This window comes from Rutilus rutilus, assembly GCF_951802725.1.
Source record: "Rutilus rutilus genome assembly, chromosome: 9".
Classification (NCBI taxonomy): Eukaryota; Metazoa; Chordata; class Actinopteri; order Cypriniformes; family Leuciscidae; genus Rutilus; species Rutilus rutilus.
In genome coordinates this window covers 27,295,305-27,320,665 of record NC_140223.1, presented here as the reverse complement: position 1 = coordinate 27,320,665, position 25,361 = coordinate 27,295,305, and the positions used below count along the sequence as shown (strand labels likewise).

General features: G+C 40.9%; 2 protein-coding genes across 3 annotated transcripts in view; one reads left to right on the top strand and one right to left on the bottom strand.

Annotated features, from left to right (window-relative positions):
• col4a4 (collagen, type IV, alpha 4) overlaps window positions 1-10,906 on the top strand; it is a 73,642-nt gene extending 62,736 nt beyond the window's left edge. The window contains exons 34-48 of the mRNA XM_084419538.1: window positions 88-269; window positions 445-508; window positions 884-958; window positions 1,081-1,188; window positions 1,584-1,691; window positions 1,829-1,900; window positions 1,982-2,110; window positions 2,848-2,955; window positions 3,126-3,281; window positions 3,398-3,505; window positions 3,598-3,735; window positions 4,522-4,638; window positions 5,631-5,816; window positions 6,198-6,481; window positions 9,304-10,906. Of these exons, the coding sequence (XP_084275664.1) occupies window positions 88-269; window positions 445-508; window positions 884-958; window positions 1,081-1,188; window positions 1,584-1,691; window positions 1,829-1,900; window positions 1,982-2,110; window positions 2,848-2,955; window positions 3,126-3,281; window positions 3,398-3,505; window positions 3,598-3,735; window positions 4,522-4,638; window positions 5,631-5,816; window positions 6,198-6,481; window positions 9,304-9,546 (2,078 nt within the window). The 3' untranslated portion in view covers window positions 9,547-10,906. The remainder of the gene's footprint in view (window positions 1-87; window positions 270-444; window positions 509-883; window positions 959-1,080; window positions 1,189-1,583; window positions 1,692-1,828; window positions 1,901-1,981; window positions 2,111-2,847; window positions 2,956-3,125; window positions 3,282-3,397; window positions 3,506-3,597; window positions 3,736-4,521; window positions 4,639-5,630; window positions 5,817-6,197; window positions 6,482-9,303) is intronic.
• Window positions 10,907-18,064: 7,158 nt separating this feature from the next.
• LOC311297299 (uncharacterized protein) overlaps window positions 18,065-25,361 on the bottom strand; it is a 51,013-nt gene continuing 43,716 nt past the window's right edge. The window contains exons 10-11 of one of the 2 annotated variants that reach the window (XM_084419537.1): window positions 19,259-25,214; window positions 18,065-18,540 (exon numbers count right to left, since the gene is read on the bottom strand). In XM_084419537.1, the coding sequence (XP_084275663.1) occupies window positions 19,286-24,982 (5,697 nt within the window). In that variant the 5' untranslated portion in view covers window positions 24,983-25,214 and the 3' untranslated portion in view covers window positions 18,065-18,540; window positions 19,259-19,285. Of the gene's footprint in view, window positions 25,215-25,361 lie in introns of both variants that reach the window. The other variant, XM_084419536.1, reaches the window with a different exon arrangement.

The following is a 25,361-nucleotide window of genomic DNA, read 5'->3' as shown; positions in this document are numbered from 1 at the left end:
AACAGGGCCTCAGATCCTATGTTGGTTTCTAACTTTGATAGAAAAGTCCTTCATCAGATCACGTAGTTTCTACTTATTAATTCTCAGGCAATAAGGGTGAACCAGGTCCGCCTGGATCACCAGGGTATCCAGGACTTAATGGACCTCCTGGCTTTGAAAGTGGCTTTCGTGGACCGCCAGGCGTTCCTGGGTCTCCCGGTGAGCCTGGCACATGTGGGCGACCTGGACCGAAGGGAACTGTGGGATTCCCAGGGGAAAATGGTGATTCAGTGAGTGGATGGTCTTTTATTTATATGAATCTTATTTTTTAATTCTTGCCAAATTATTTGAGTTTTGTTGTTGGTTTGATTGTCTTTGACCCAGACACAGATAGTGTACATTAACAGTTGTGTAGATAAACTGACCATAAATGTAGGATTTAGTCATTAACACGTTTGTTTGTAGGGTGATCCTGGATTGACTGGTATGGCAGGAACCCCTGGTTTCCCTGGGTTAGATGGTCCTAAAGGTAAAATACAATGCTTGAAACCTTGCATACTCAAACCAACACTACTTTTGTACTACTTTGGTAACTTTTATTAGGATTCTTTGATTAGAAAGCTAAAAGAACAGCATTTATTTGAAATAGATTTCTTTTTTAACAAAGTATCAGCGTTTACTTTCAGTTTTGATGAAATAAATGTGTTGTTGGTGGACAAAAGTATTCATTTTTCTTACGATATGATAAAGTCGTACTGACCCCAAACCTTAACAACAGTAATGTATGTAGTCAAAGCTACAACCCTTACAAACACTACACAATCATTATATATTAAATCTGCACATTTTAAGTCTTATGTGAAATGAGATCTATTGCAAAACCTCCTTGTACTGTGTTGAATAGGTGACAAAGGTGAATCTATTGGTGAGCCAGGACGAACAGGTGAGAGAGGGCCCTCTGGAGAAAAAGGCGTGTCAGGTATGGTTTTCTTAACATTTACTTCATATAATTAACCCTTCTTGTAATATATATTTCTATAATACAGAAATGCATTTTAAAAAAGTTCTGAGCTATAGAAACATCTCTTTTCTCCCCAATAGCTCCCCCCGGTGACAAAGGAGACTGTGGTGACCCTGGACCACAAGGGCCTTATGGAAGATGGGGTCCACCTGGACCACCTGGGAACCCTGGCCATTGTGGACCTCCTGGTAAAATACCCATTGTTAAACGGATCAATCTGGCTCTAAAATAGTGGATAAATGTGCACTTGTGACTAGGGATGTCACGATGAGGAAATGTCCCCACCGGTAAATAAACTTGTGACAACAAAGGTATTACCGATAACACAGGGGTTTAGGGGGGACAGTGACCAAATCCTCCGCCACTTTTAATTGAAATCTAACTCCTGCTGACTGTGCTGTGACTCTGGAGCAGAGCAGATGCTTTCAGTTTAAAATTTTAGAGTTCGTTGTCCAACTGGCCGAATACCATGTGACACCGGTAACTATGACTACCGCAGCAAGCCTACATCATCTCAATTCCATAGTCATGCACCATATTAAGTTTTGCTGTGTTCTCAAATAGTGTTCTTTCTGCTTTACAGGTGTGGTTGGGCCCCCAGGTCCGTGTGGAAGACATGGTCCAGAGGGTGCTCGAGGGTCTTCAGGTCCACCAGGCCCTAAAGGAAACATGGGACGCCCTGGCCTTAGAGGTTTGAATACTTATGCTATGTACAAACAAAGTGATGCTGCCGTTAATTTTAAAAATAGAACAATCATGTATACATTTTAAACTTGAAACCGTGCATTTTAAACATACTTTTTTTGATAATTAATTTATCACTTGCAGGATCTCCAGGGCTCCCAGGGCTTCATGGGCTAGATGGCCTGAAGGGTGTCAAGGGTGAGATTGGATCTCGAGGTAAGATACATGTGCAATCATTTGTGCTGTCAGAAGTGCTTGCCATCCCTCTCACTCCCTCTCTCCTTCGTTGTGCTTTAGGGTTGGGTTTAAAAGGTGATAGAGGCAATACAGGACTGACTGGAGACAAGGGGGATCCAGGAGACCCAGGGTCGAGTGGGATATCAAAAAATGGTGTTCAAGGTCCAAAAGGACTGCCGGGATGCCATGGTATATGACTCAAAATCCTATTCAACCTATTAACCGTGACAAGTTTCCATAAAAATATTAAGCAGCAAATTCAACTCTGATAATAATAAGAAATGTTTCTTGAGCAGCAAATCAGCATATTATGATGATTTCTCAAGGATCATGTGACTGAAGAGTGGATGATGCTGGAAATTTTGCTTCGCATTACAGGAATAAATTACATTTAAAAATACATTTAAATAGAAAAATGTTATTTTAAATTGTAATAATACTTCTCAAAATTAACGGTGTTATTTTTTATTAAATAAATGGGTAACACTTTACAATGAGGTTCAATTTGTTGAAGGGTTCATGACATCTTTTCACACAAAAGAGGTCTTTGTACCATTAAAACATCCTGTGAGTTTCATAGCTTAAAATATTCTCCTCAATATAAACCAAGCCTTTATTTAATCAAGCTCCAAAAATGACTCGTTTGGATATTATGGGATATTTGTGACATCACTAGGGCAAATATATATGCATATGAATGCCTCCAGAGCAAGGCATCGACGAATAGTTATACACAGGGCCTAAAATTAACTTTTTGCCACAATTGCCAATGGCCGGTGACTTAAGAAAATGCACCGGCCATAAGTATTTTTTACCGGCTATTTTTGTAATTATGACACCAATCATTTTAGATACCAGTGTAAATTCACAATTTTCAGGTGCAGAAATGACTTTAATCTTAGAAAGTACTTTCCTTTTTTGAATAGGTGATCTTGGTCCAATGGGTCCTCCTGGATTTCGTGGTGAAGAATGTAAGATTCTTAAACCTGGACCTTTTGGAGGACAGGGTTTCCCTGGGCTAGATGGACCTCCAGGTGTGTGTGGTCATTTGAAGAAGAGTTTTCATTAAAAAAGTGTATGATGTCAATCCTGGCGTGGCACAATTGATGCATACAAATAAGATTTGAGAGCTAAGGTGGATGGCAGTATGTGTTTATGTATAAGATTATGTATTATGTGCATGGTCTGTGTTTTGCTGTTCCAGGGCCCATGGGAGAGATGGGAGAGCCAGGCTATGTCTTTGCAGTGTCTGGTGATTTTGGTATCCCAGGTGTTCCTGGATTACCAGGATATAAAGGAGAAAAAGGATGCCTTGGGCCCAACGGCCAGCCAGGGTATCAGGGCCCAGAAGGTCCAAAAGGTAAAATAATCAGCCTTAAGTGTCTAAAAGGTGCCACTATACATGCACTTTTTGTGAAACTATATGCTTTCCAGCAGTTTTGTGATTTAGGTTTTTCTATTATTATTATTCCACAGGTGAAAACGGGGAATGTGGGCCTATGGGCCTTCCGGGACCCTGTGGCCCCATGGGTGATTGTGGACCCCCAGGACCCTTTGGTGCAAAAGGAGAGAAAGGGGACACAGGTCTGTGGAGCCTTCCGATCATCAAGTTGGCCATCTTATAAATCAATAAAGTTATAATGTATACCCCAATCTCTCTCCCTTTGTATTTGTAGGTCTAAAAGGAGAGCCTGGCGATGTCAGACGTTCTAATCCTTGTTATCCTTCTCCGAGCCTTCCTGGTGCTAGTGGTCCATTTGGCCCAGATGGTGAAGTTGGAGAAGACGGACCTAATGGCAGTGAGGGACCGAAAGGTACAACAGCAGGGCGTATATTTGTAACCAGGATTCATTTGATCATGAAGTATCTCCTATTCTTGGCAGTGTTGTTGTTGTTAAGTTTAAACTAAGTTAATTCATTAAATCAGCTGCAGTCTGTAACTGTTGGCGCTCTAGCGGTTTATAAACAGAACTGCATGCGTCTTGCAGAAGAACATTGTAGCCAGAGTTACTTCTCTCTGTTTATGTCTATGACGAGTCACGCAGGTACTGGGCTACTCCACAGTGGTGCCGACCCGAAACCAGTCTGAGTGTAAACACTTATTATAGGTGTAACGTAGTGATTCAGACAAAAACACGGTTTGGAAAACGGATTCATGATGTACTCGCTTATTATATAAATTGTGGATATTTTGAACACAAAAAAAGTTAAGGAGTGCAGCTTTAAGTTAAAATAAAATATAAAAATTATAAAATGATTTAAATGTTTTAATTAAAATGTTTCCTTGGCAACTAACTGAAATAAATAAGCTTAAGTACGGAAATTACTAAAACTGAAATAAATGAAAAACGAAATTAAAGCTATATTTAAAAAAATAATAAAACAAAAGCACATTACGAAAATAAAGCACTGAAAATATACAAATAAAGTCCAATTTAACTTAGTATATAAATAATACTAACACTACCCTAATTCTTGAATGCAAAGACTATATTGCTAAATTATATTTGCAAAAAAGCACCACAGATTTTTTATTGAAGTAGTCCCGCAAAATCACAGGTGGTCACCCTAGTAGAGTTTACAGTGTATTTTCTGCTCAGGTGTGAAGGGACCGAAGGGAGCTGATGGGTTCCCTGGACCTCCTGGGCCAGTAGGACCAGACGGACCTTCTGGAAACCCTGGATATGAAGGCGAAAAAGGACCAACAGGCTCTCAGGGTATGTACTTGTGTACTGTTAACAACTTGATGTGCCCTATCTTACACCCGGCGCAATGCAGCGCGATGCAAGTGTTTTTTGCTAGTTTCAGCCCGACGCAGTTATCATTTTCACGTCCTGCACCACGTTGTTTAAATAGCAAATGCATTTGCGCCCATGGGCGTGCTGGTCTGAAAACGAGGTGTGTTCTGGCGCATTGTTGGCACATTGCTATTTTGAGGCAACAGAAATAGACTGCGCAATTGACCAACTGAAACCTGGTCTAAAGTCAATGGCGCAATATTTGTTTTTGTTATTTAAAGAGCGCGTTAGTAATGTGCGCCTATAAGCGGGTCCACAACACGCGTACACTCTGCTTATTAAACACAGGGACGCACAGCAGCACACAAATATGCCAAATATTTAAAATAAAAGGATTACAATGTAAAAGATTATTATTGTGTACATAAAGATATGGTTTACCCGTAGATGGTCTGCTTGTGAACTTTTACCTCGCGCACGAGTAGTTCCGTTTGCGCTCTGGAGACGGCTTCGGCCTTTCCACTATCAAATTCCGTCATGTAAATAGTGAATCTGCCATGGCGTGAGCGCAACTGGCATTTAAAGGGAATGGGAGATGAGACTCTGATTGGTTTAACGCACGTTATCCCAAAACACACCCATTACTCATTATGAGAATAGGGACAACCCTTTAGACCATGTGCCTGGCACGGCGACCATTTTTCCCATCGTTAAACTAGCAAAAGTGGATTCACCCTAAGTGAACTTGCGCCCTGCGCTTTAGACCATGCACTTAAATTGTTAAAATAGGGCCCAAAGAGTGTTTACTGACTCAACTAGGCCTGACACTGTTGTATCTTCTTTCCTCCTTCTATTCAATCATTAATCAACTGCATTTACATTCATTCATTTAGCAGATGTTTTTATCCAGAATGACTCACATCGAGTCATTCATCAACCCAACCATTTGTCCATCACTTTTTCTATCTCAGGACCCCCGGGACCAGATGGTGATCAGGGTCCTCCTGGAATCAATGGGGGCTCCTCTGGCTTCCTTGTGGTGATACACAGCCAGTCTGAGAGTGTGCCAACTTGTCCCCTGGGCCTAACCGCGTTATGGACCGGGTACAGCCTGCTATATATGCAGGGTCAGAAGAGAGGACACATACAAGACCTAGGTATGTGGCTAATACACACGGTCACACTCAAAAGTGCCTGTGATTCCATTAAATGTTGACTAGGTTCTGGAACAGAGAAGTTTAGTTATTTTAATCATTGAGATACTATTATAGTTTTTGTAATATTTTGAATTAGTTTTTATTTTTGTATTTTCTGTTTTCATTTAAGTTTTAGTCCGGTTTAGTAATTTTGTTGTGTTTTTGTCATTTTTATTTGTTATTGTTTTAAATGTCTATATAGTTGTATTTAGTTATTTTAGTTTTTTAGTTTATTTGAGTTAAAACTTTTTTTTTTTTTTTTTTACTATAAAAACCCTGATATCAACACATCACATTGACATGTGACATATTCAAACTTATTTTTGTGTGTATTTTCACCAGGCCAGGCAGGTTCATGTGTACCGATGTTCAGCACCATCCCCTTCTCCTATTGTGATATGGACTCCTGTAATTACTCCAGCCGCAACGAAAAATCCTATTGGCTGTCTACAACCGCCCCGATTTCTATGACGCCTATAAAAGGAATGGAAATTCAGGCACACATCAGCAGGTGTGTGGTGTGTGAAGCTTCATCGCCAGCCATTGCACTACACAGTCAAGACTTGTCTACACCATTTTGTCCACCAAACTGGAGAAGCCTCTGGATCGGATATTCATTCATTATGGTAAGAGAAGAGAAGTACAGCTCTATTCCAAACCCAAGTAAGCTTTTCCCACTGCGAAGGCAGCCTTAGGGGTCTTTCATATGTCTAAAAACGCAACCTGACGATCATATTACGTATAATTGATCACATCACGAGGCTCGAGGTATTTTTATAACAGTAAAGGATGTTTACATTGGAAATGCTAAGCAGGTGTAGCATTCAGTCTATTATAAAACACTACAAATAATGCATGTCTGTCCATTATATAATCAAAATCCACTTTAGATCGCAATCGGCAGTTATTACAAGTACTTGATGATGGTGTTGGAAACTTTATTCCTTCATCGAAGCAAGACCAGGAGGCTTGGGTTGTATCTTTTAAGCAGAAGAGATTTATTCTTCCAAGTCTGTAGTTCATCAAGTCTAATCTAAATACAGTATTCATGGTAGTTATACACATTCAAAGAGGGGAGGGATTACATAGAGGCGGAGACTCTGAATAAAGCATGTTTAGAAAACACACCCTAGACTGAGGGTGTGGCCAATCGGCTCCAGTTCCAAGAGCCATCCAAGACAAAAGGGTGAGAGTCTCACCTACCGAGAGGTGGAGACACTCTAAACAAAGCGTGTAAATTAGGTATGCAAGTTTAGACTGCCTGCCCCAGACTGAGAGAATCAACTCATTGCTAATCCAATCAGCCTAACCATTCAACGTCTGGGTCAGGGGCTCCGAGAGCCATTAAAGACTTACAATAGAGAAAAACAGGACTGGCAGAAACTGTTGATACCATTATCCTAACCTAACCTTAAAATGCTAACTTCAATGTACTCAACTTTTACTGTTGCAACCTAAATTAAACATTTAAAGGGTTAGTTCACCCAAAAATGAAAATTCTGTCAGTAATTACTCACCCTCATGTTGTTCCAACCCCGTAAGACCTTCGTTCATCTTCGGAACACAAATTAAGATATTTTTGATGAAATCTGACAGCTGGATCACTCCTCCATAGGCTTCTATGTGACTGAAACTTGCTGGCCCAGAAAAGTTATTAAAGAGATCGTTAATATAGTCCAAGTGACTACAGTGGCTCAATCTTAAGTATATCAAGCGACGAGAATACTTTTTGTGCGCAAAAAAAACAAAAATAACGACTTTATTCCACTATTAATTTCCTTCTCTCTGGGCCTCGAGTTGGTTCAAAAAGTGGTTTTGCGCAGCGCGTCTGTGCACGTCACCACGTAGGCTCACTATTGGCCGACGCTGGTCATGTGTGTGATGCGTGTGACGAACAACACAGACGCGCTGCGCAAAAACACTACGTGAACCAACTCGAGGCCCAGATAGAAGGAAATGAATAGTGGAATAAAGTCGTTATTTTTGTGTTTTTTTGCGCACAAAAAGTATTCTCATCGCTTGATATACTTAAGATTGAGCCACTGTAGTCACTTGGACTATATAAACGATCTCTTTAATAACTTTTCTGGGCCAGCAAGTTTCAGTCACATAGAAGCCTATGGAGGAGTGAGCCAGCGCTCAGATTTCATCAAAAATATCTTAATTTGTGTTCCGAAGATGAACGAAGGTCTTACGGGGTTGGAACAACATGAGGGAGAGTAATTACTGACAGAATTTTCATTTTTGGGTGAACTAACCCTTTAATAAATTTGTACTACAACAATGGGTTTCGAGCAAAAACCGAAATCTTATAAATTGTGACATGTAATTTGATGCTAATTGTAGCTAATGCACCTGTTACCTAGCTGCCATTATATTTAAGATGAATTTGGTCAAAAGAATTCTCGTAAGGTCTCATGTATAGTTATATATATTCTTACAGTTTGTGTTTCTGGTGTAGTGCCAAACTTTATTTATCTCAATTTACTGTTGTTTTTATGCAGTGGGCGAGGTTAAAGCCAAATGGAAAAAACTACAAGATACATACACAAGGAAAAATGCATTCTGTGCAGGTGTGAATTAGCCGTAGGCGATCGATCGCTTTCGGTGTGAAAGCACTGTTCGTCGCCGCTTCGCTTTATCGCATCGGGCACAGAGTAAAGGGGTTTTAAGGCTATGCCAGAATGCACTGCAACCATCTCAGACAATATTTTCATCCAAGATGAATAATGAATAAATATAAATCTTTTCAATTAAGAATATATTTTATTCAGTACAAAAAGATGTAAATCATTTAGTAACATGAACCATTAACATGGACCAGTGCCTTTGTAATGTAATTTTTCTTGTGTCGTTGCTAGCATCATGCTAACATCATACTCAAAAGTTTGGGGTCAGTAGGAATTTTTTTTTTTTTTTTTTTTAAGAAATTTATCATTTTATTCAGCAAAAATGTTTTAAATTGTTCAAAAGTGACAGTACAGACATTTAAAATGTTACAAAAGATTTATATTTCAAATGAATGCTGTTCTCTTGAACTTTTATCTATTCATTAAAGAATCCTGAAAGAAATGTATCACAAAAAAAAATGTTAAGCAGCACAACTGTTTTCAACATTGATAATAATAATAATAATGTTTCTTGGGCAGCAAATCATCATATGATTTCTGAAGGATCATGTGACACTTAAGACTGGAGTAATGATGCTGAAAATCAACTTTGGTCACAGGAATAAATTACATTTACAAATAAAAATCTGATCTTCAAAATTGTAAATATATTTCACAATTTTACTTTATTTTTAATCAAATAAATGCAGCCTTTGTGAGCATACAAGACTTTCAGAAACAAAAGAAAAATCTTACCAACCTCAAACTTTTGAGTAGTAGTGTGTATCTCTTTACATTATAAACCAATCACATGATGCAACTTAATTTCGGTGTTCCAGTATGCAGGAGCAGAGAAAGAGAGAGGTGACCAGTCTCTGGCGTCAACGGGAAGCTGCTTGCAGAACTACCGCAGTCAGCCGTTCGTGGAGTGCAGAGGTCCGGTTGGCACATGCCAGTATTTCGCCACCAGCTACAGTTTCTGGCTGACGCAGCACAATAACTACAATACTCAAAGTCCTGTGCAGAACCAGGACAGCATCAGCAGATGCAGCGTCTGCATGATGAATGATCCCAACAAATGATACAAGTCATGCATGATTTAAAAAAAAAACAAAAAGAAAACAATAAACAACAACTGCACTGAGAATGCACATCAGTAGGTCACTGGATTGGAAGTGATTGAGATGCTTTTGGTCACTTTTTCTTTCTTTTTTTAAGGATAAAATGGACATCATTTGTGACCATTTTTTTTTTATGAACTACAGGCTGTGAACTTTTTACTTCACTGGATTTGTTCCAACATAGCTCTGTCTAACATGACTTATTTTACATCTTTACCCAGTGCACATTTTGTTTCTAGTTTTTATTACATTTAAACAATTTAGTACAAACCAAGACCATTTGCACAAATTCCTATACACCAGTATTCATGTTCTCTTCTCCCTGGTTCCTTGTATCAGCAACTATTACGTTTGTGTGCACATTATCAGCACAATATTGTAATGCTAGCTATGGTGCTTATAGGTCTTTAACTTACAAGATGATTACTAAACCTTGATAATGAAACACTCGTGATCCAGTGAAATCAAATAGGAACACCTGCTAGCAGCTATTGCCTTTGCTAGCTAAATTGATATTGCGGTCTGTGTAAATTAAGGCACCTTTTGTCATGTAGGTGCAGTTTTCTATATAGAAATTAACAAATGACTGTTAAAAAGAAAAGAAAAATTGGTTTTCTAGACTTGAATTTCTCATTTTCTTGATTTCAAACCAAGCATTTTGTGCAACATCAAAGTGTGGTCAATTTTCACCTTGTTCAGCACATCCAGTGGGCAAAATCCAGTAATTTTGATAGGAATCCAAGCGATCTGGAATTTCACTTGAGGACGAAAGATTTCCCCACACAGATTTCACAAAAGGTTCAGGTTGGTCCAACAGAAATCTGCTTGGACATCTGTGTGAACTGTGCGTCATATGCAGAGGTGTCAAGTAACGAAGTGCAAATACTTAGTTACCTTACTTAAGTAGAAATTTGGGGTATCTATAAGTTACTTTACTGGAGTAATTATTTTTCAGACGACTTTTTACGACTTCTACTCCTTACATTTTCACGCAATTATCTGTACTTTCTACTCCTTACATTTTAAAAATAGCCTCGTTACTAAAAATAGCCTCGTATACACTAATTTTGGCTTGTTTTCATTCCGACTTGTCGTCGTAAAAAAAAAAAATATTGGCCAATTACACAAACGGTTTAGATCTGAGTCCCGCCTCCTGAATACACATCGCTAAACTGATTGGCGTTGTGTTTTCTTTCTAACTTGTGAGAGGCTGTAGTCACATTTGGTTGTGCGAAGCGCCAAAACTCCTTCGAAGGAAACCTAGATGCGGTAAGCGAGGGAGAAATCGGGGCAAATCGCGTCAAATATATATATATATATATAGAGAGAGAGAGAGAGAGAGAGAGAGAGAGGGAAAAAAAAGCTTGAGTTGATACTTCAACTTCTACAGAAGTCTTTTTAAACCCTAGTATCTATACTTCTACCTGAGTAATGAATGTGAATACTTTTGACACCTCTGGTCATATGTAGCTACACACTACTGACATAAGAAAAAGTACTCTCTTTTCTCTTTTTTTGCACACCAAATGTACTACTGTAGAAGTTTGGTACCATCCTGGGCATTATTAGTGGGGTAATTTACGAGATACAACTTTGGAGCCTTTAGCGCCTGCACTAAGCCATCCGGCTGATTTCTCTAAATAAGCTCTAACTTTAAAAATGTTCAACCAAGGGGAAAAAGGCTTCTGAGGGGGGTGTTTGGCTCGATGTCATGGTGCAAAGGACCCTAGGTTGATTTTACTCCGAACCATCCCCTTTAATTGTGTTTAACAGCAGAATTCCTTGTGGAAAAACTACATCACCCATGATACTGTACAGAAAGTTACACCAATCAGAGTCCAAAAGAAACTGAACATGCAAAAAGAGCTTTTTAGCTCCGCCCACTCCCATGAAGCACTTCGAAAGACTTAATCTAGTCGATCTCAAAATACTTACATGTTTGTATATACAGTATATATGCATATTTTGCAATAAACTTAATGTTGTTTTTATATAATCAACATTTGTAAATGAGTAGTTTTATATTTCTAATTCGATTATGCTGTTCGCAATGCTTCATGGGATTGTAGTTATTTCCCTCAGTAAATCCATTAAGTAGGCTACACAGTCTTGTTGTACCTTTTGTACTTTGGTCTAATTTTTAAAAGCTTTCCATTCAAAACAAAGTTTTCCCTTTTGTAAACGCGCGCTAGACGTCTCGCGTCGTTGGAAGCGCCTCGCGCATACGGCGTCATACGTCAACTTTTAAAGAAACGCGTCTCGAAAACTTGCGTTGTTCCCCCATTCCACTGCCCGCGGCTTGCGTTTTTTTCTACAGCATGAACTAACAAACATTTGGGTTTCTTTAAAGGTCCTTGCACACTGAGTACGAAATTTTCACATGTGTTTTTTCGTATTCGTGATTCGGTGGATCTGAATTGTCAAAATGCTTGCTACGGATGCGAAAAACGCAGAAAATGGAACCTGATCCGAATTTTTCTTTAATGACGGACGAAAGTTTCGGAGGCAATGATTGACAAAACATGAGGTCGTATTTATTTTTTTTACGTGCGAAAATTTCAGATGCGAATTTTGGACTCAGTGTGCAAGGGCCTTAAGACTTGTCTCAGGTTTCCGAAGGAAACGCACGCATCCTGTGGCAAAGACTAACATCATCATGTCAGTATATGGATGTGAATGTGAATGCTTGGAGGATATTCAAGACTTCAGTCAGTGTTAAAACACTCCTTATTTCACTGTACTCCATACATGCACCATTTCTAAAACACCCTTCAGGCCACAAGGTACATCTGAAAGTTCTGTTTAATGTAGTTAGCCTAAAAAAATAGTCCTTTACTTTTTATTTCTGTCTCCTTCTGTTCTGCTGTTTTGTGTGAGGACCATTGCAATTGAACTTCCCACTCATTATTGGACACTTGAAAACCTTACCTGCTTAGTTTTTGTTTGGAAAAAAAAAAACTTTAATATTTCCCTCCTCTCACTGTCTAAACTAACTTGAGCCATTAAATGAAACTAACACCTTCAGTATTTTACTGTCCACGTAAGCAGCTTTTGTTCTGAGCATGATCTATTCTTGTACATATGATTGCACTGTTGACAGAACAGCTTTGCTTTATATTTTTACTAAATGTCAAGGGTATTTATTTAGCTAGAGATTACTTTGGTGCTATTTTGGATAACAGTGCATTAAACACTTGTTCCCATATTTTAAAAAGAAGTGATTATTATTATTATTATTGTCTGATTTTGATATTGCTGCAAGCTGGTTAGAAATTCAATTCACTGTGTGTGGGGACATTTTAATGTCTTGAGTACTGTACTGTTACACCTGAGCATGGACGTACACATAAGGACAACACAAAATGTTAAAGACTCTTTCCCAAGAAGTTTGATTTTCATTGTCAAATGCATTTTTACATTTAACAATCAGGTTCAACTCCTACTGTGTATTAAATGTCTAATAAATTGTGATATTTGTAAGAACATGTAATTATGACTTGGAAAAAAGAATATATAAACTCACCCAACTGAGACACCTAACAAATCTGCATGGGGTTTCACATCATAAAAGGTTTATTTTTATTTTTATTTTTTTTTATAGGCCTATATACACATATTTTTAATACACATTTAATATTAAGCATACACTGCAGATAGCAGAAACGTATCACTTCTGGGGTTTGAACATTCAGTCTTTTGTTGTAAACACACTACTTGAATACCCCTTCAGCACCTTCCATTAAATCTTACAGAAATGACCTCTGTCGACCACTTGCACTGAGCTTCGTGACGCACTTCCGTTTGGAAATAGTACGTCGTCTCCAGGGCTTGACATTAACTTTTTTGCTCACTAGCCAATGTGGCTAGTGGTTTTCCAAAGTTACTAGCCACACAGCATTTTTACTAGCCACATTTTTGTTTTTGTGAAATTACCTGATAAAAGTTGACTATGGCGTGCTAAAATTTACTTGAACTAGATTTACAACCCTTTTAAATGTAAAACCACTGTACTCACCCAAATCAAGACTACATAAATATATAACAATACAGGTCATTATCATTAGCTCTGATAAGGTTGTGTGTAAAGCTCCTTTTTAAAAATAAAACCATGTATTATGTAGGCTATTAAATGTCGCCACATAGCTCCACACCGGCATACAACTTAACTCCAGCAGGGCATGCAGCTAACTGTCTCTTCATTTCTGTGTTGTCGGTCACAAAGTTGTCAAAATTGCTCAAAAATTACGTTCAAATATTCCCTCTAAAAAAAAACACAGCCTATATTCGAACTATTCGAACATCTGGTTGCGCATTTTGTCAATGACGCGCATTACGTCAATAACAGGACAAATGAATACGAAGAGACATAACTACTTGTATAGGTAGTTTATTTAAATTTAAACATATTTGACAACGTATTACCTACACAAAAACAAGTAAATCAACACCAAACGTGAATAGAGCATCTGGCGCGAGTGTAAAGACGCGTTTACGCACGTCTGGAGGTCTTGCGGCGCGAATGAGGCGTCACGCTCTCTGTGCATAACGGTTTAAATGAACAACAACAATAAAGTGCAAGCAATTTAAGGTCGCGACTCTTATATAGCAGGCTTCATTCAGTGATTGAAACAAATATTATTTACAATAATTTAAGTTTTACAGTAGCCAATATAAAACCGACATTGAACGCTCCGAGCGAGCTGTGCTGTGGTAAACATGGAACTTTTCCTTGACATGAAACAGTCAATAATCAAACCAGTGGAAGCCTGCAGTGCATCATGAAACTACTGTATCTAACCTACCTTATTCATGCAATATCAATTCAGTCAATACAGTAGCCTACACTTTAGTAATGTTTCTGTTTAACGTTAACACTTCTTCCTGTTACCTGTCCCTGATCCCTCAGGCAGCGCGCCCACTCGCAAAGCAGACAGCCGCGCCTCTACTACCGCGGGCGTTTTTCCACATTCGAATATTCATTTTCACCTTCGAAATTCTGTTTTTTAAACCTATTCGAATATATATTCGAATTTAGAATATTTGTTGACATCCCTATGGGAGTTGTAGTGTCGTAGTGTCACACTTATTTCAGATGCGTTTTGAAAAGACTACAATTATTCAACCCGCCAAAGTGGCTAGTTGGAGTGACTATGTTACCCGCCACGAGCAAAATCCACCCGCATTTGGCGGGTTGGCGGGTTGGCGGGTGTTAATGTCAAGCCCTGGTCGTCTCACTTATTTCAGATTATGTTTACTTTCAATACTGTGGTCAATGAGTTGAACAAACGCCACCTAAAATGAGTGTCCGCAATAAGATTTAAAATGTGGCAATTTTTATTGACAGGAGAAGGGATATTCTGATGTTTACTGTGTGCAGAATTTTCCAAATTTATCGGAACATGAAGTTTTAATCCAACCCAAGCCGATCTGAGAAAGCAGCGGGTGTTAAAAATACGCCACTACTTCACCACAGGGTGTCAGTGTTCGTCTAACCATAGACTGTAGGTCTAAACTAGTGACCGCGACGTTGAAGTGTATGAGAACAGATAACATCAGTACGAACCATGAACATTTAAATATTTTAATCATTCTGTGTCATTTTTCAATGTCAGTATTTTCACTATTTACATGTTTATGCCCAAAATGCTATAATATTCAAAGTAGTTGACTGTCAGTCATTCTCCTCTACGCTGTGTTAAGTTGTTGATTAAATTAGCCTAGCCTATTTAACATCGTTACAGGCACCTCGCCAGCATTCATTCATTCAACTATTTTAAAATACTGGAATAAACACCAGCGCACACAAGCAATCCTTTTAATAGTCAATTTCATTTAAAAATGTAAACCCAACAGGTATGAAATGTCAGAATAAAAATGCCAGGAAAAAAAACTGTTAATGAGAAGACAAGCATTTAACTGCTGCAGCTTAGTGGATAAATATATTTAGCCTATTTATTATTCAGAATGCACAATTGGAAAGAAAATATATTAGGAACATTTCAGCAGGCTCAAGATAATTAATACAGAGATCATTATTCATTGTTTTAATCAATTGGCAGCCATAAAACATAGTGATAATCTGCATTCTCATGTATGTAACGTTAGGGGCGCTGAACGCTCTAACCGGAAACTCCCGATATGTACTAACCCATAGCATGTAGTAATCGGCCCGAGCTCGGCTACCCCGCGGCGCCTGCGGCTCAGACTCGGCATCGGCGTTTGTTAACCGGCCCGAGTGTGGCCCGCAGCTCACTCTTGCACATGCTTTTTTGCTACGGCTGTACAGCACTGGGCCGATTCATGCTCGCCGTATCTGGCTGTAGAGATCCGGGCCACTTCTGGAAATGACTCAATCAGTTCAATCAATGGTTTTAATGAGGCAATAGGCCTAATTAACATACAAATTATTTTAAAATTGACAAATTCCTGAACGTATTTGATAATGTGCCATCTACTCGTTGAATGGCGTGAACTTGTCCAAAACAAAATATCTGCGGTAAAACTTAAATTAAACTATACTAATAATATTATAGTGTCGTTTTGCACAGCATTCTTTAATATTTATATAACCATAGCAAAATATATATTTTTTTTTTGTAATGAAGCATGCAGATCATTATTTACATGTACTATTTTAAACGTATGCGCGCTCAGGTGACATCATCATCCCTCACACAGCAATGGGAGGAGTCTCATGCTGAGTCCCAATTCGCATACTATCCGTCCTAAATAGTATGCGAAACTAGAATTAGTACGTCCCAAATCGTAGTATGTTGAAATGAGTATTCCAAAGATACCCGGATGGTCTACTATTTCCGGTTAGAATTCGAAGTGCAGACAGAGAATGTCTAATAGGAAGAGAATTGGCACTCTCTGCTTACTTCCGGTTTCTGGACTGGCTGCAGTAACACGTCTCTGTCCATGCGGGGGCGCTCGCAGGCGAGTGCAGAATGAATGGAGGTCTATGGCGAAAAACCCTCAAAATCCACTTTTCTCAGGATATAATTTTTTGTCTAGTAATTTGAATGTTATATTCGAAAGGAGATGCAAAGAAATTACACATTGCTGGGTGTTAGATTTTTTAGAGTCACTTATTTGGTTTAAAAAGTCTTTTAAAATGTCAATGACGTCAGAATGCTAGCGTGTTATGGGCAACAACAACTCAACCTGTAAGAAATCGAAAAGAAATAAGTACTCGTTCATTCAACTTTCGACCTATAACCCATGTTGAACTTGCAAAACCTACAATAAAATCTGAGATTTCTCAACGGCAATCGGGTGAAAGAGACACATTTAGCCATCTAGCCCCATAGACTCCCATTCAGTCTGCACTCGCCCGCGATCACCTCCAGTGGAATTCTAATGGAACTGCAACCAAGATCGATACAATGGGGCTAATAGGAAGTGCCAAGGCTCTCCGTAGACGGGCTCTGGTGCAGATCAATGCACACTCTAACGGCTAATATTGCCCACAACCCATTGCGTGCCGGAGGGAGGAGCTTTGTGGTGATGTACGTTAAACAGATGCGCCCTCAGTTTTTAAGTGTAAGAATTCAAATGTTTAACCCTAATTAAATTTATATTTTATTGTCTCGTAATATTAATGGGTTTATGTTGTGCCAAAAAAGTACCGTGTTTATCTTGTAGGGTCCGATGAAGATACTGATCGCCTCATTGAGGTTATCAGGCTACAAAACAATAAATAAAAAGCCTCTAGTAACGTTACAGTGTCATGCAAGTGTCTTTTTTATGTATTTCTTTTGATGTTTCTGTCTGACTTATTTGTAGTAATACTGTGGCTGTACAGATGTTAACTTTATCAGTCCAACCAAAGAAACATGATTACTACACTTTTACTATAGTAAAAGCATGGTTCATTTTCATCGGGGTATTTTTAAGTATTATACATAAGTATAAGATTAAGTATAAAATACGTTAAACAATAGTTATACTATAAACTTTAAATATTTTAACTCAGAAAATAAGTAGCTTTCGTTACACACATTACACATGAACGTCAGAACCAGCCGCCTCAGAACCAGTTTGATCTACGACGACGCCCTGCTTCACTCCTCAATTTGGTCAAACACATTGTAAATGTATTGTGGAAAAAAAGATGGGAATAGTAAATAAAATTATATTGGATACACTGTAAAACTTTTCACTGTAAATTTACAGTAAAATACTGGCAGCTGGGTTGCCAGCCACATACTGTATTTTTACAGAACTAGTACTGTAAACAGCATTTACAGTATTGTACTGTAAAACATTGTACTGTAAATTTACAGTAAAATACTGGCAGCTGGGTTGCCAGCCACATACTGTATTTTTACAGCACTAGTACAGTAAACAGCATTTACAGTACTCCACTGTAATTACCAAATACAGTATATACCACATAATTTTACAATATTAAACTTGTCTACAGCAATAAATGGTATAGTAGTCACACTATGAAAAAGAAAACAACATTTTCTGGGTTTAAAAACATTTATTTTGGTTAAAAGCAAAGATCAGAAAATTGCCTTCTGTGAACATGTTGGCTGAATTTTTTTTTAACATAAAATGCAATTTTAACACTTAACAACAAACAGGTAACACTTAGCACTTAATTAAAGGGATAATTCACCCAACAATTTAAATTAGCTCATGATTTACTCACCCTCAAGTCATCCTAGGTCTACATGACATTCTTCTTTCAGACGAATACAATCGGAGTTATATTAAAAAATGTCCTGGCTCTTCCAAGCTTTATAATGGCTGTTGGGTAGACTAGTGTGGTGCTGGTGGATATTGAGCAGACATAAGTCGTCCGGTCAGAGACGAAGTACACTTTAATGGATTGAGGCTTGTAGAGACAGTTACAGTCGTAGAATTGAGTTGAGTGAACAATTGCAGTACAAGTAGTAGAGGGTATGACAGAGTAGTTTGGAGTGTAACGTAGTATGAGTGGTTCTAAAACAAACAGAAAATAATAATACTAAATTAGTCATGAACAGTAATAACAAGAATGAACACAATCTGTCAATTATACGTACATTATGTATATAATTATACACATAGCAATCGATTCAGACAAGTAGAGACTATATTAGCACTTAAGAAAAATGACATCACGTTCTCTGACACGTGAGCTGACTGGAATCGATACATATGGTTTCATTAATATGAACAATCTCCCTTTTCAAAGTAAACAAGAACATACACATAACCAAAAACGACCCAAAGGGACACATAATTACAATATAATACGTAAATATCAATATATAACTGTCTGTGTATGCTTTCACTAGCGCCGTATATGGATGATGCAATCGACAATGCGTGTTGCGTACATACGCGATTATAACTAACTAACGCAGATACAATCAATCTCACATTCAAATCGCAGCTCTTTAAAGATAATGAATAACATAAAACAAATCACTCACTTGTATATGAACGCACTCTGCAACAACCACAGTAACAGCGGGACACTAGCAAAGTCTCTATACGAGCTCTCCGAACTGCTTCTGGTCAATATTGACCCGTTAAAAGGAAAATTACTGAGTCATCAGAGTAATGCGTCTTAAAGTCACAAGGGGGCGCTAATGTCTCAATATATGCATCGCTGGCCTTTTCAACAGCCGCCCCCACATTTGCGGTGTAAATGTGTAAATAAGAAAAGGTATACCAGGTAAGGGATAGTACCAAGGTGTACTCAGTCCAGTAGAGCTGGGAGGCTGATGAGACGGGTGATGGGACGTATATAGGATTTCCCTTTGACTTCCACTTCGGCAGCTCGGGTTCTCCCATCTTCTCCTGGAAAGACTTTTGTCACTTGTCCAACTGGCCAGAGTGCTCGGGGTAATTGATGATCAACAATCATTACAACAGTGCCAGGCTGCAGGTTCTCTGCCTCTTTGCGCCACTTCTGGCGAACTTGGAATTCTGGAAGATAGTTACGGAGGAAGCGTCTCCAGAAGTGGTCTGCTAGAAGCTGACTGTGTCTCCACCTCCGTTTGCTCAGCAATTCTGATTCGGGGTATATTACTTGAGGTAAAGATGCGTCCGGCCGCCCCATGAGCAGCATGTTGGGAGTAACTGGGTCAGGGTCTGCTATGTCTGAGGATGTATATCCGAGTGGCTTTGCATTGAGAATGCCTTCAATCTCAACAAGCACAGTACGTAGGACTTCTTCTGTCACAATTTGTCCCCCTATAGTAGAACAGAGGGCAGACTTCAGGGATCTTATCTCTCTTTCCCAACAACCTCCGAAGTGGGGAGCACCAGGGGGGTTAAACTTGAAACTGATCTGGTGGCTGGCTAATTGCTCCTGCAAGGAAGGATGGAGCTCAGCGAAATCCTCTTGTAATGCTCTCTCGCCACCTTTGAAATTTGTACCATGGTCTGATATGATTTCAAATGGCTTGCCTCTGCGGGAGATGAATCTTCGGAGGGCCATTAAGAATGAATCTGTGTCCATCTGGTAGAGCAGGTCAAGGTATACAGCTCGCGTTGTCAGACATTTAAAAATGACCCCCCACCTTTTCTCATGTCTGCGCCCAATCTTGATGAGGTAAGGGCCAAAACAATCCACTCCAGTGGAGTAAAAGGCCGGTTGCAGCAAACGTAGTCTCGCAGGAGGTAGATCAGCCATCCGGGGAATGCTGGGCTGGCCTCTCAACTGTCTACAACCCAAGCATGTTCTCTGGTGCTGCCGAATAGCTTCTCTACCTTTTAATATCCAGTACTTACGACGCACTTCTGCAAACACCCTCTCTGCTCCTGGATGGTGTAGAGTTTCATCGAAGTCCTGGATAATCAGTCTGCTCAGGGGATGCTTAGGGTCCAAAACTATGGGGTGAATAGCGGATTCGTCTAGCTGCTCTGTTCGCCTGAGACGACCACCAACTCTGACAAGGTGTGTTGTGCTATCATACTCTGGCGCAAGGCACAGGAGACGACTACTCATTGGTAGAGGTTTACCTGACTTAAGATGAGTCACCTCAACTGGAAAACTTTGGCTTTGTGCCTGTTGAAGGAGGGCTAGTTCGGCTTCTCGATAATCTTCAGCTGTTAGTGCTTCGGAAGGGTTAGCCTGCCCGTGTAAGACTCTGGCACCAGCTGTGAGCAGTTGTTTATAGGATGTGAACTGGTTGCAATCTGGTAAGGCTGGGTTGGTGACAGGAACTGTAAGTCCACAAAATGTGCCTGATTTCAGTTCTGCATCTTCAGTAGGGAGCTGTAGCAGAGGACTTTGAGGCCACTGATCTAGGGGCAGGAGGAGGAATGATGGGCCTTGACTCCATCGGCTCGGCTTAGCTAACTCGGCTAACGTTTTACCCCTCGTGATATCATCGGCAGGATTCGACTTGGAATCGACGTAACGCCAGTCCTTGGGGTCAGTTAACTCCTGGATCTCTGCTACCCTCGTGCCGATGAAGACTTTAAACCGACATGAGTCAGCTTGGATCCATGCCAGCACCGTAGTGGAATCCGACCAGAGTGTGACTTGACTTATAGGGACACTGAGTTCAGACTTCAATAATCTGGCTAGTTGGGCTCCTGTCAGAGCGGCGCACAACTCGAGACGAGGTATGGACTGTTGTTTCTTTGGTGAAACTCTGGATCGAGCAGTCAAAAAAGCTATCTCTACATACCCTTGAAGACTGAGTGTTCGGAGGTAGGCTACTGAGCCATAGGCTCGCTCGGAAGCGTCACAGAAGATGTGTATGTCTCGGATACTCTTTGGGTTATCCAACTCTACCGTGGAGTAACATCTGGGAAGTGAGATGCGCTGAATGTCTGGTAACTCTTGCTCCCATAACCGCCAGGCTTGGAGCAGCTCGTCTGGAAGTTGAGGGTCATCCCATTCCCTTTTCTTGTCCCACAGACGCTGGACCAGTACTTTAGCTCTTGTGGTGTAAGGGACAATGTACCCTAGGGGGTCATATTGACTGGCTAGTACCTTGTATATATGACGCATAGTAGGGGCAGAGCATTCAATGGGACGATGCTTGTATGACAGCGTGTCTGAGGTACAGTGCCAGTGTAGTCCGAGTGCAGACTCTTGCGCATCTGGTTGCACTTGAGTCAGCCACAACACCAGGCTACTTGACTTTGATTCTGATGGGATATGGTCTAGTACTTGAGGGACGTTGCTGGCCCATTGTCTCAGATCAAATCCTCCTGTGGCTAGGAGATCTCGCAACTTGGACGCCAGTACCTTGGCTTCTTCCTGGGAACTAAAACTCTGAAGGAAGTTGTCCACATAGAAGGACTTCTCTATACATTCTAGGACGTCTTCACCTGGCTGACTGTGGTCGATGACATGCTTCTGGAGCGCGAAGGTCGCACAGCACGGGCTGCACGTCGTCCCAAAGGGAAGAACTTGCCACTCATATACTTGCGGGGACTTGTCTCGGTTGAGGTCTCTCCAAAGGAATCTTAACAGTGGGCGGTCTTCAGGCAGTAGTCGCACCTGATGAAACATGCCCCTAATGTCACTACTCAAGGCGACAGTATGTTGACGGAACCTCAGGAGCACAGACATCAGGGAAGGGCCTAGTGTGGGACCAGGGAGGAGCAATTGGTTGAGATTCTTCCCTCCATGCACGAATGAACAGTTGAAGACGACTCTGTTCTTGCCATTATGTTGAGTCATGTGGTGGGGGATATACCAAGATTCTTCTGCTTGATCCACTTGGTCAGGAGGTATCAATTTGGCATATCCAGCCTCCTTCAACTTGTTCATCTCCACCTGGTAGGTTGCTGCTTGTACTGGATCCCTGGCTAATCTCCTCTCTATTCCTCGGAGGCAAGGTAGAGTGTTTTCTGGGGAGGCTCGCAGGGGAGGCATATTTTTCACTCTTAGTAAGGGTGTGGCATATCTGGCTACTCCATCTACTGTCACTCTGGTAGTCTTGTACTCGAGCAGTGAAACAGCATCTTGATCTTGCTTCGAACGGGTAATGAGTTTCTCACTGCGGTAAGGGAGCACGTCTAGTTGCCACAATTTCTCAACTTGTCTGAACAGATCAGTATACGAGCCTGAAGTAGCTGTGAAGAGGCACTGCTGGCTGTGAAGGCGATGCTTGATCTCTTGAGTGGGACCTTGCAGAGTCCAACCTAGTCGGGTCTTGATGGCAGCAGGACCATTAGGTGGGCCTAGACGGACTGGCTCTACTGGGGTGATGAGGTGAGGGTAATCCGACCCTATAAGGAGGAGAGGTTGGACGGATTCAACATGTGGCAATTGTAGACCTTGCAAATGGCTGTATTTACGTTGTAACTCATCTACTGGATAAGTATGCTCAGCTAATCCCAGTGTCTCTGCAGTAAAGGCTTGATGAATCCTGAATGTGGCCTTAGGTTGGGACGCTGGCGACACTGTGAATGTGACTGAAGCACCTCGTAGCATATGGAGGTCTTGTCGGACTGTACGTAGTACAAGCTCTTCTGGTCGACCAGTCAATCCGAGCTGCTGTGCTGCTGAATGAAGGAGGATTGTGCGCTCGGACCCGTCATCCAAGAGGGCATAAGTCTCTAAGCAGTGGTTGCCATTTCTTAATAGTACCTTACAGATCTTCAACAAGACACGCCGGCTGTCAGTGGGACGATCTAGGTACAGTGTTTCTGCAGTCGTGTTCACCAAACAGCTCTCTGATGGTCCGATCTTAGGTTTCTCAGTAAAGGATCGATCATTAACCTCGTGAAGGACGTATAAGTGTCGGCGATTACAAATCTTGCAGAGTGTCTTGAGGTTACATTGTGCGGCTTGATGAGCTCGTCCACAACGCCAACATCTCTTGTGTGATTGTATCCACTGTACTTTCTGATCTCTGTTTAGTTTCTGGAAACTAACACACCCATTCAGGTAGTGATCTTGAGCATCGCAATATGGGCAGAATATCTTCCTGTCTTTGGGCATAGGGTCAGGAACTTTAACTGGTATGTCCCTGTTATCTTTCTCAGTGCCAAGGAAGATACTCGTGGCCTTGAATGGCTGTCTCGTGTCTCTCTGGGGTGCCCTCTTGTGAATGGTTACAGATTTACTTGATAGAGGATAGAACCTGGTGCTGTCTTCTTGAACTTGCAGCTCAAACTCTAACCATGCTGATAAATCCAGCAAAGTGGGTATAGGAACTTGCTGGGGATGGACAGACCGTCGAAAACTTGTCTGCAGATCATGTGGAAGCTTACACAACAGTCTTGATACATGGGAACCACACTCTAGCTCCACGTAGCCTTTATTCCCCAATTGCTGCAGCATACTCACTAGTGAGCGAACTTTCAATGCGAACATCCGGAAGGCTCTCACATCTCCGTGACTGACATTCGGACCGTCCATAAGCTCGGCTATTCGCTGGAGTGCCAACTGGTGGGGCTGTCCATACTGTTGATTAAGCGCCTCCATAGTCTCTGAGAAAGGGAATAATGAGTTGCAATATGAGTCTGCAATCAGTAGTGATTCCTCAAACTTCAGGTGATCGACAAGAATCTGGTACTTAAACCTCTCTGTAGCGTCCGCTGGCAGAATGTTCTCCAGAGCGATGCGCAGCCGAGAGAACTCTCTAGGATCTGGCTTAACGAAGTTCGGGATGGTGGGAGCTGGTCCCCTATAGGTAATCTCTTGACTGGGAGGAATACGTAATCTGTTTAAGCTGTAACCACTTCGGCTATCATCAACTCTGTCGTAAGATGTCTGTGGAAAAGACTGACGCTGTGTGGGTCGGGCATAATTAGGCTGTGACGTCCTCTCCAGCTGCTGAAGCCTCTGTTCTAAATCATGCAGGCGATCTTGTCTGAATAACCCTGCTGGTTTGTCAACTGGTCTCTGAGGTAGCTTGGATCTAGGCAGAGGGATGGGCCTGTCAATAGTAGTGATCTGCGGAGTATGGACACGGGGTTGAGGAACAGGGGAATATGTACTCTGTGTATGGTGACTGGAACGATCACTCACTGTAAGTAGACTCAACTGTGCTTCCAGGGCCTCATTCCTCTCCTCAAGTTTCTTTATCTGCTCATGGGAATGACGTCGCAACTCCTCTGTCTCCTTCCGCAACTGCTGGAACTTTACTAAGACTTCTGAAGACAGCTCAGGGAGGGGGGAAGTATGTGCTCGCTGTTGTTCGTACTCTCTACTGGGACTCCACTCTTTCAAAGGCTGCCATGGCTGCATACTTGCTCTATACTCACGGGAGGTAGCGGTGCGTTTGGGTGCAGCTGCTCCTCGTGATTCTGAATCATCACTCATCTCAGAGGAAGAATCTACTCTCTGTCTTGACTGTGTCCTCTGTTGATGATCAGTAAGCTCGAAGTCTGACAGGTAACTAGGGAGCCGCACCGATCGTCTGGGTCTGACGGTGGGCTCAGGAAGGTCAGGTCTAGGATCTGAATCACTCTGATGCATCATTCTTATGACAGCTCCTAACTCCGGCTCGAAGGACCATTTGTTGGGTAGACTAGTGTGGTGCTGGTGGATATTGAGCAGACATAAGTCGTCCGGTCAGAGACGAAGTACACTTTAATGGATTGAGGCTTGTAGAGACAGTTACAGTCGTAGAATTGAGTTGAGTGAACAATTGCAGTACAAGTAGTAGAGGGTATGACAGAGTAGTTTGGAGTGTAACGTAGTATGAGTGGTTCTAAAACAAACAGAAAATAATAATACTAAATTAGTCATGAACAGTAATAACAAGAATGAACACAATCTGTCAATTATACGTACATTATGTATATAATTATACACATAGCAATCGATTCAGACAAGTAGAGACTATATTAGCACTTAA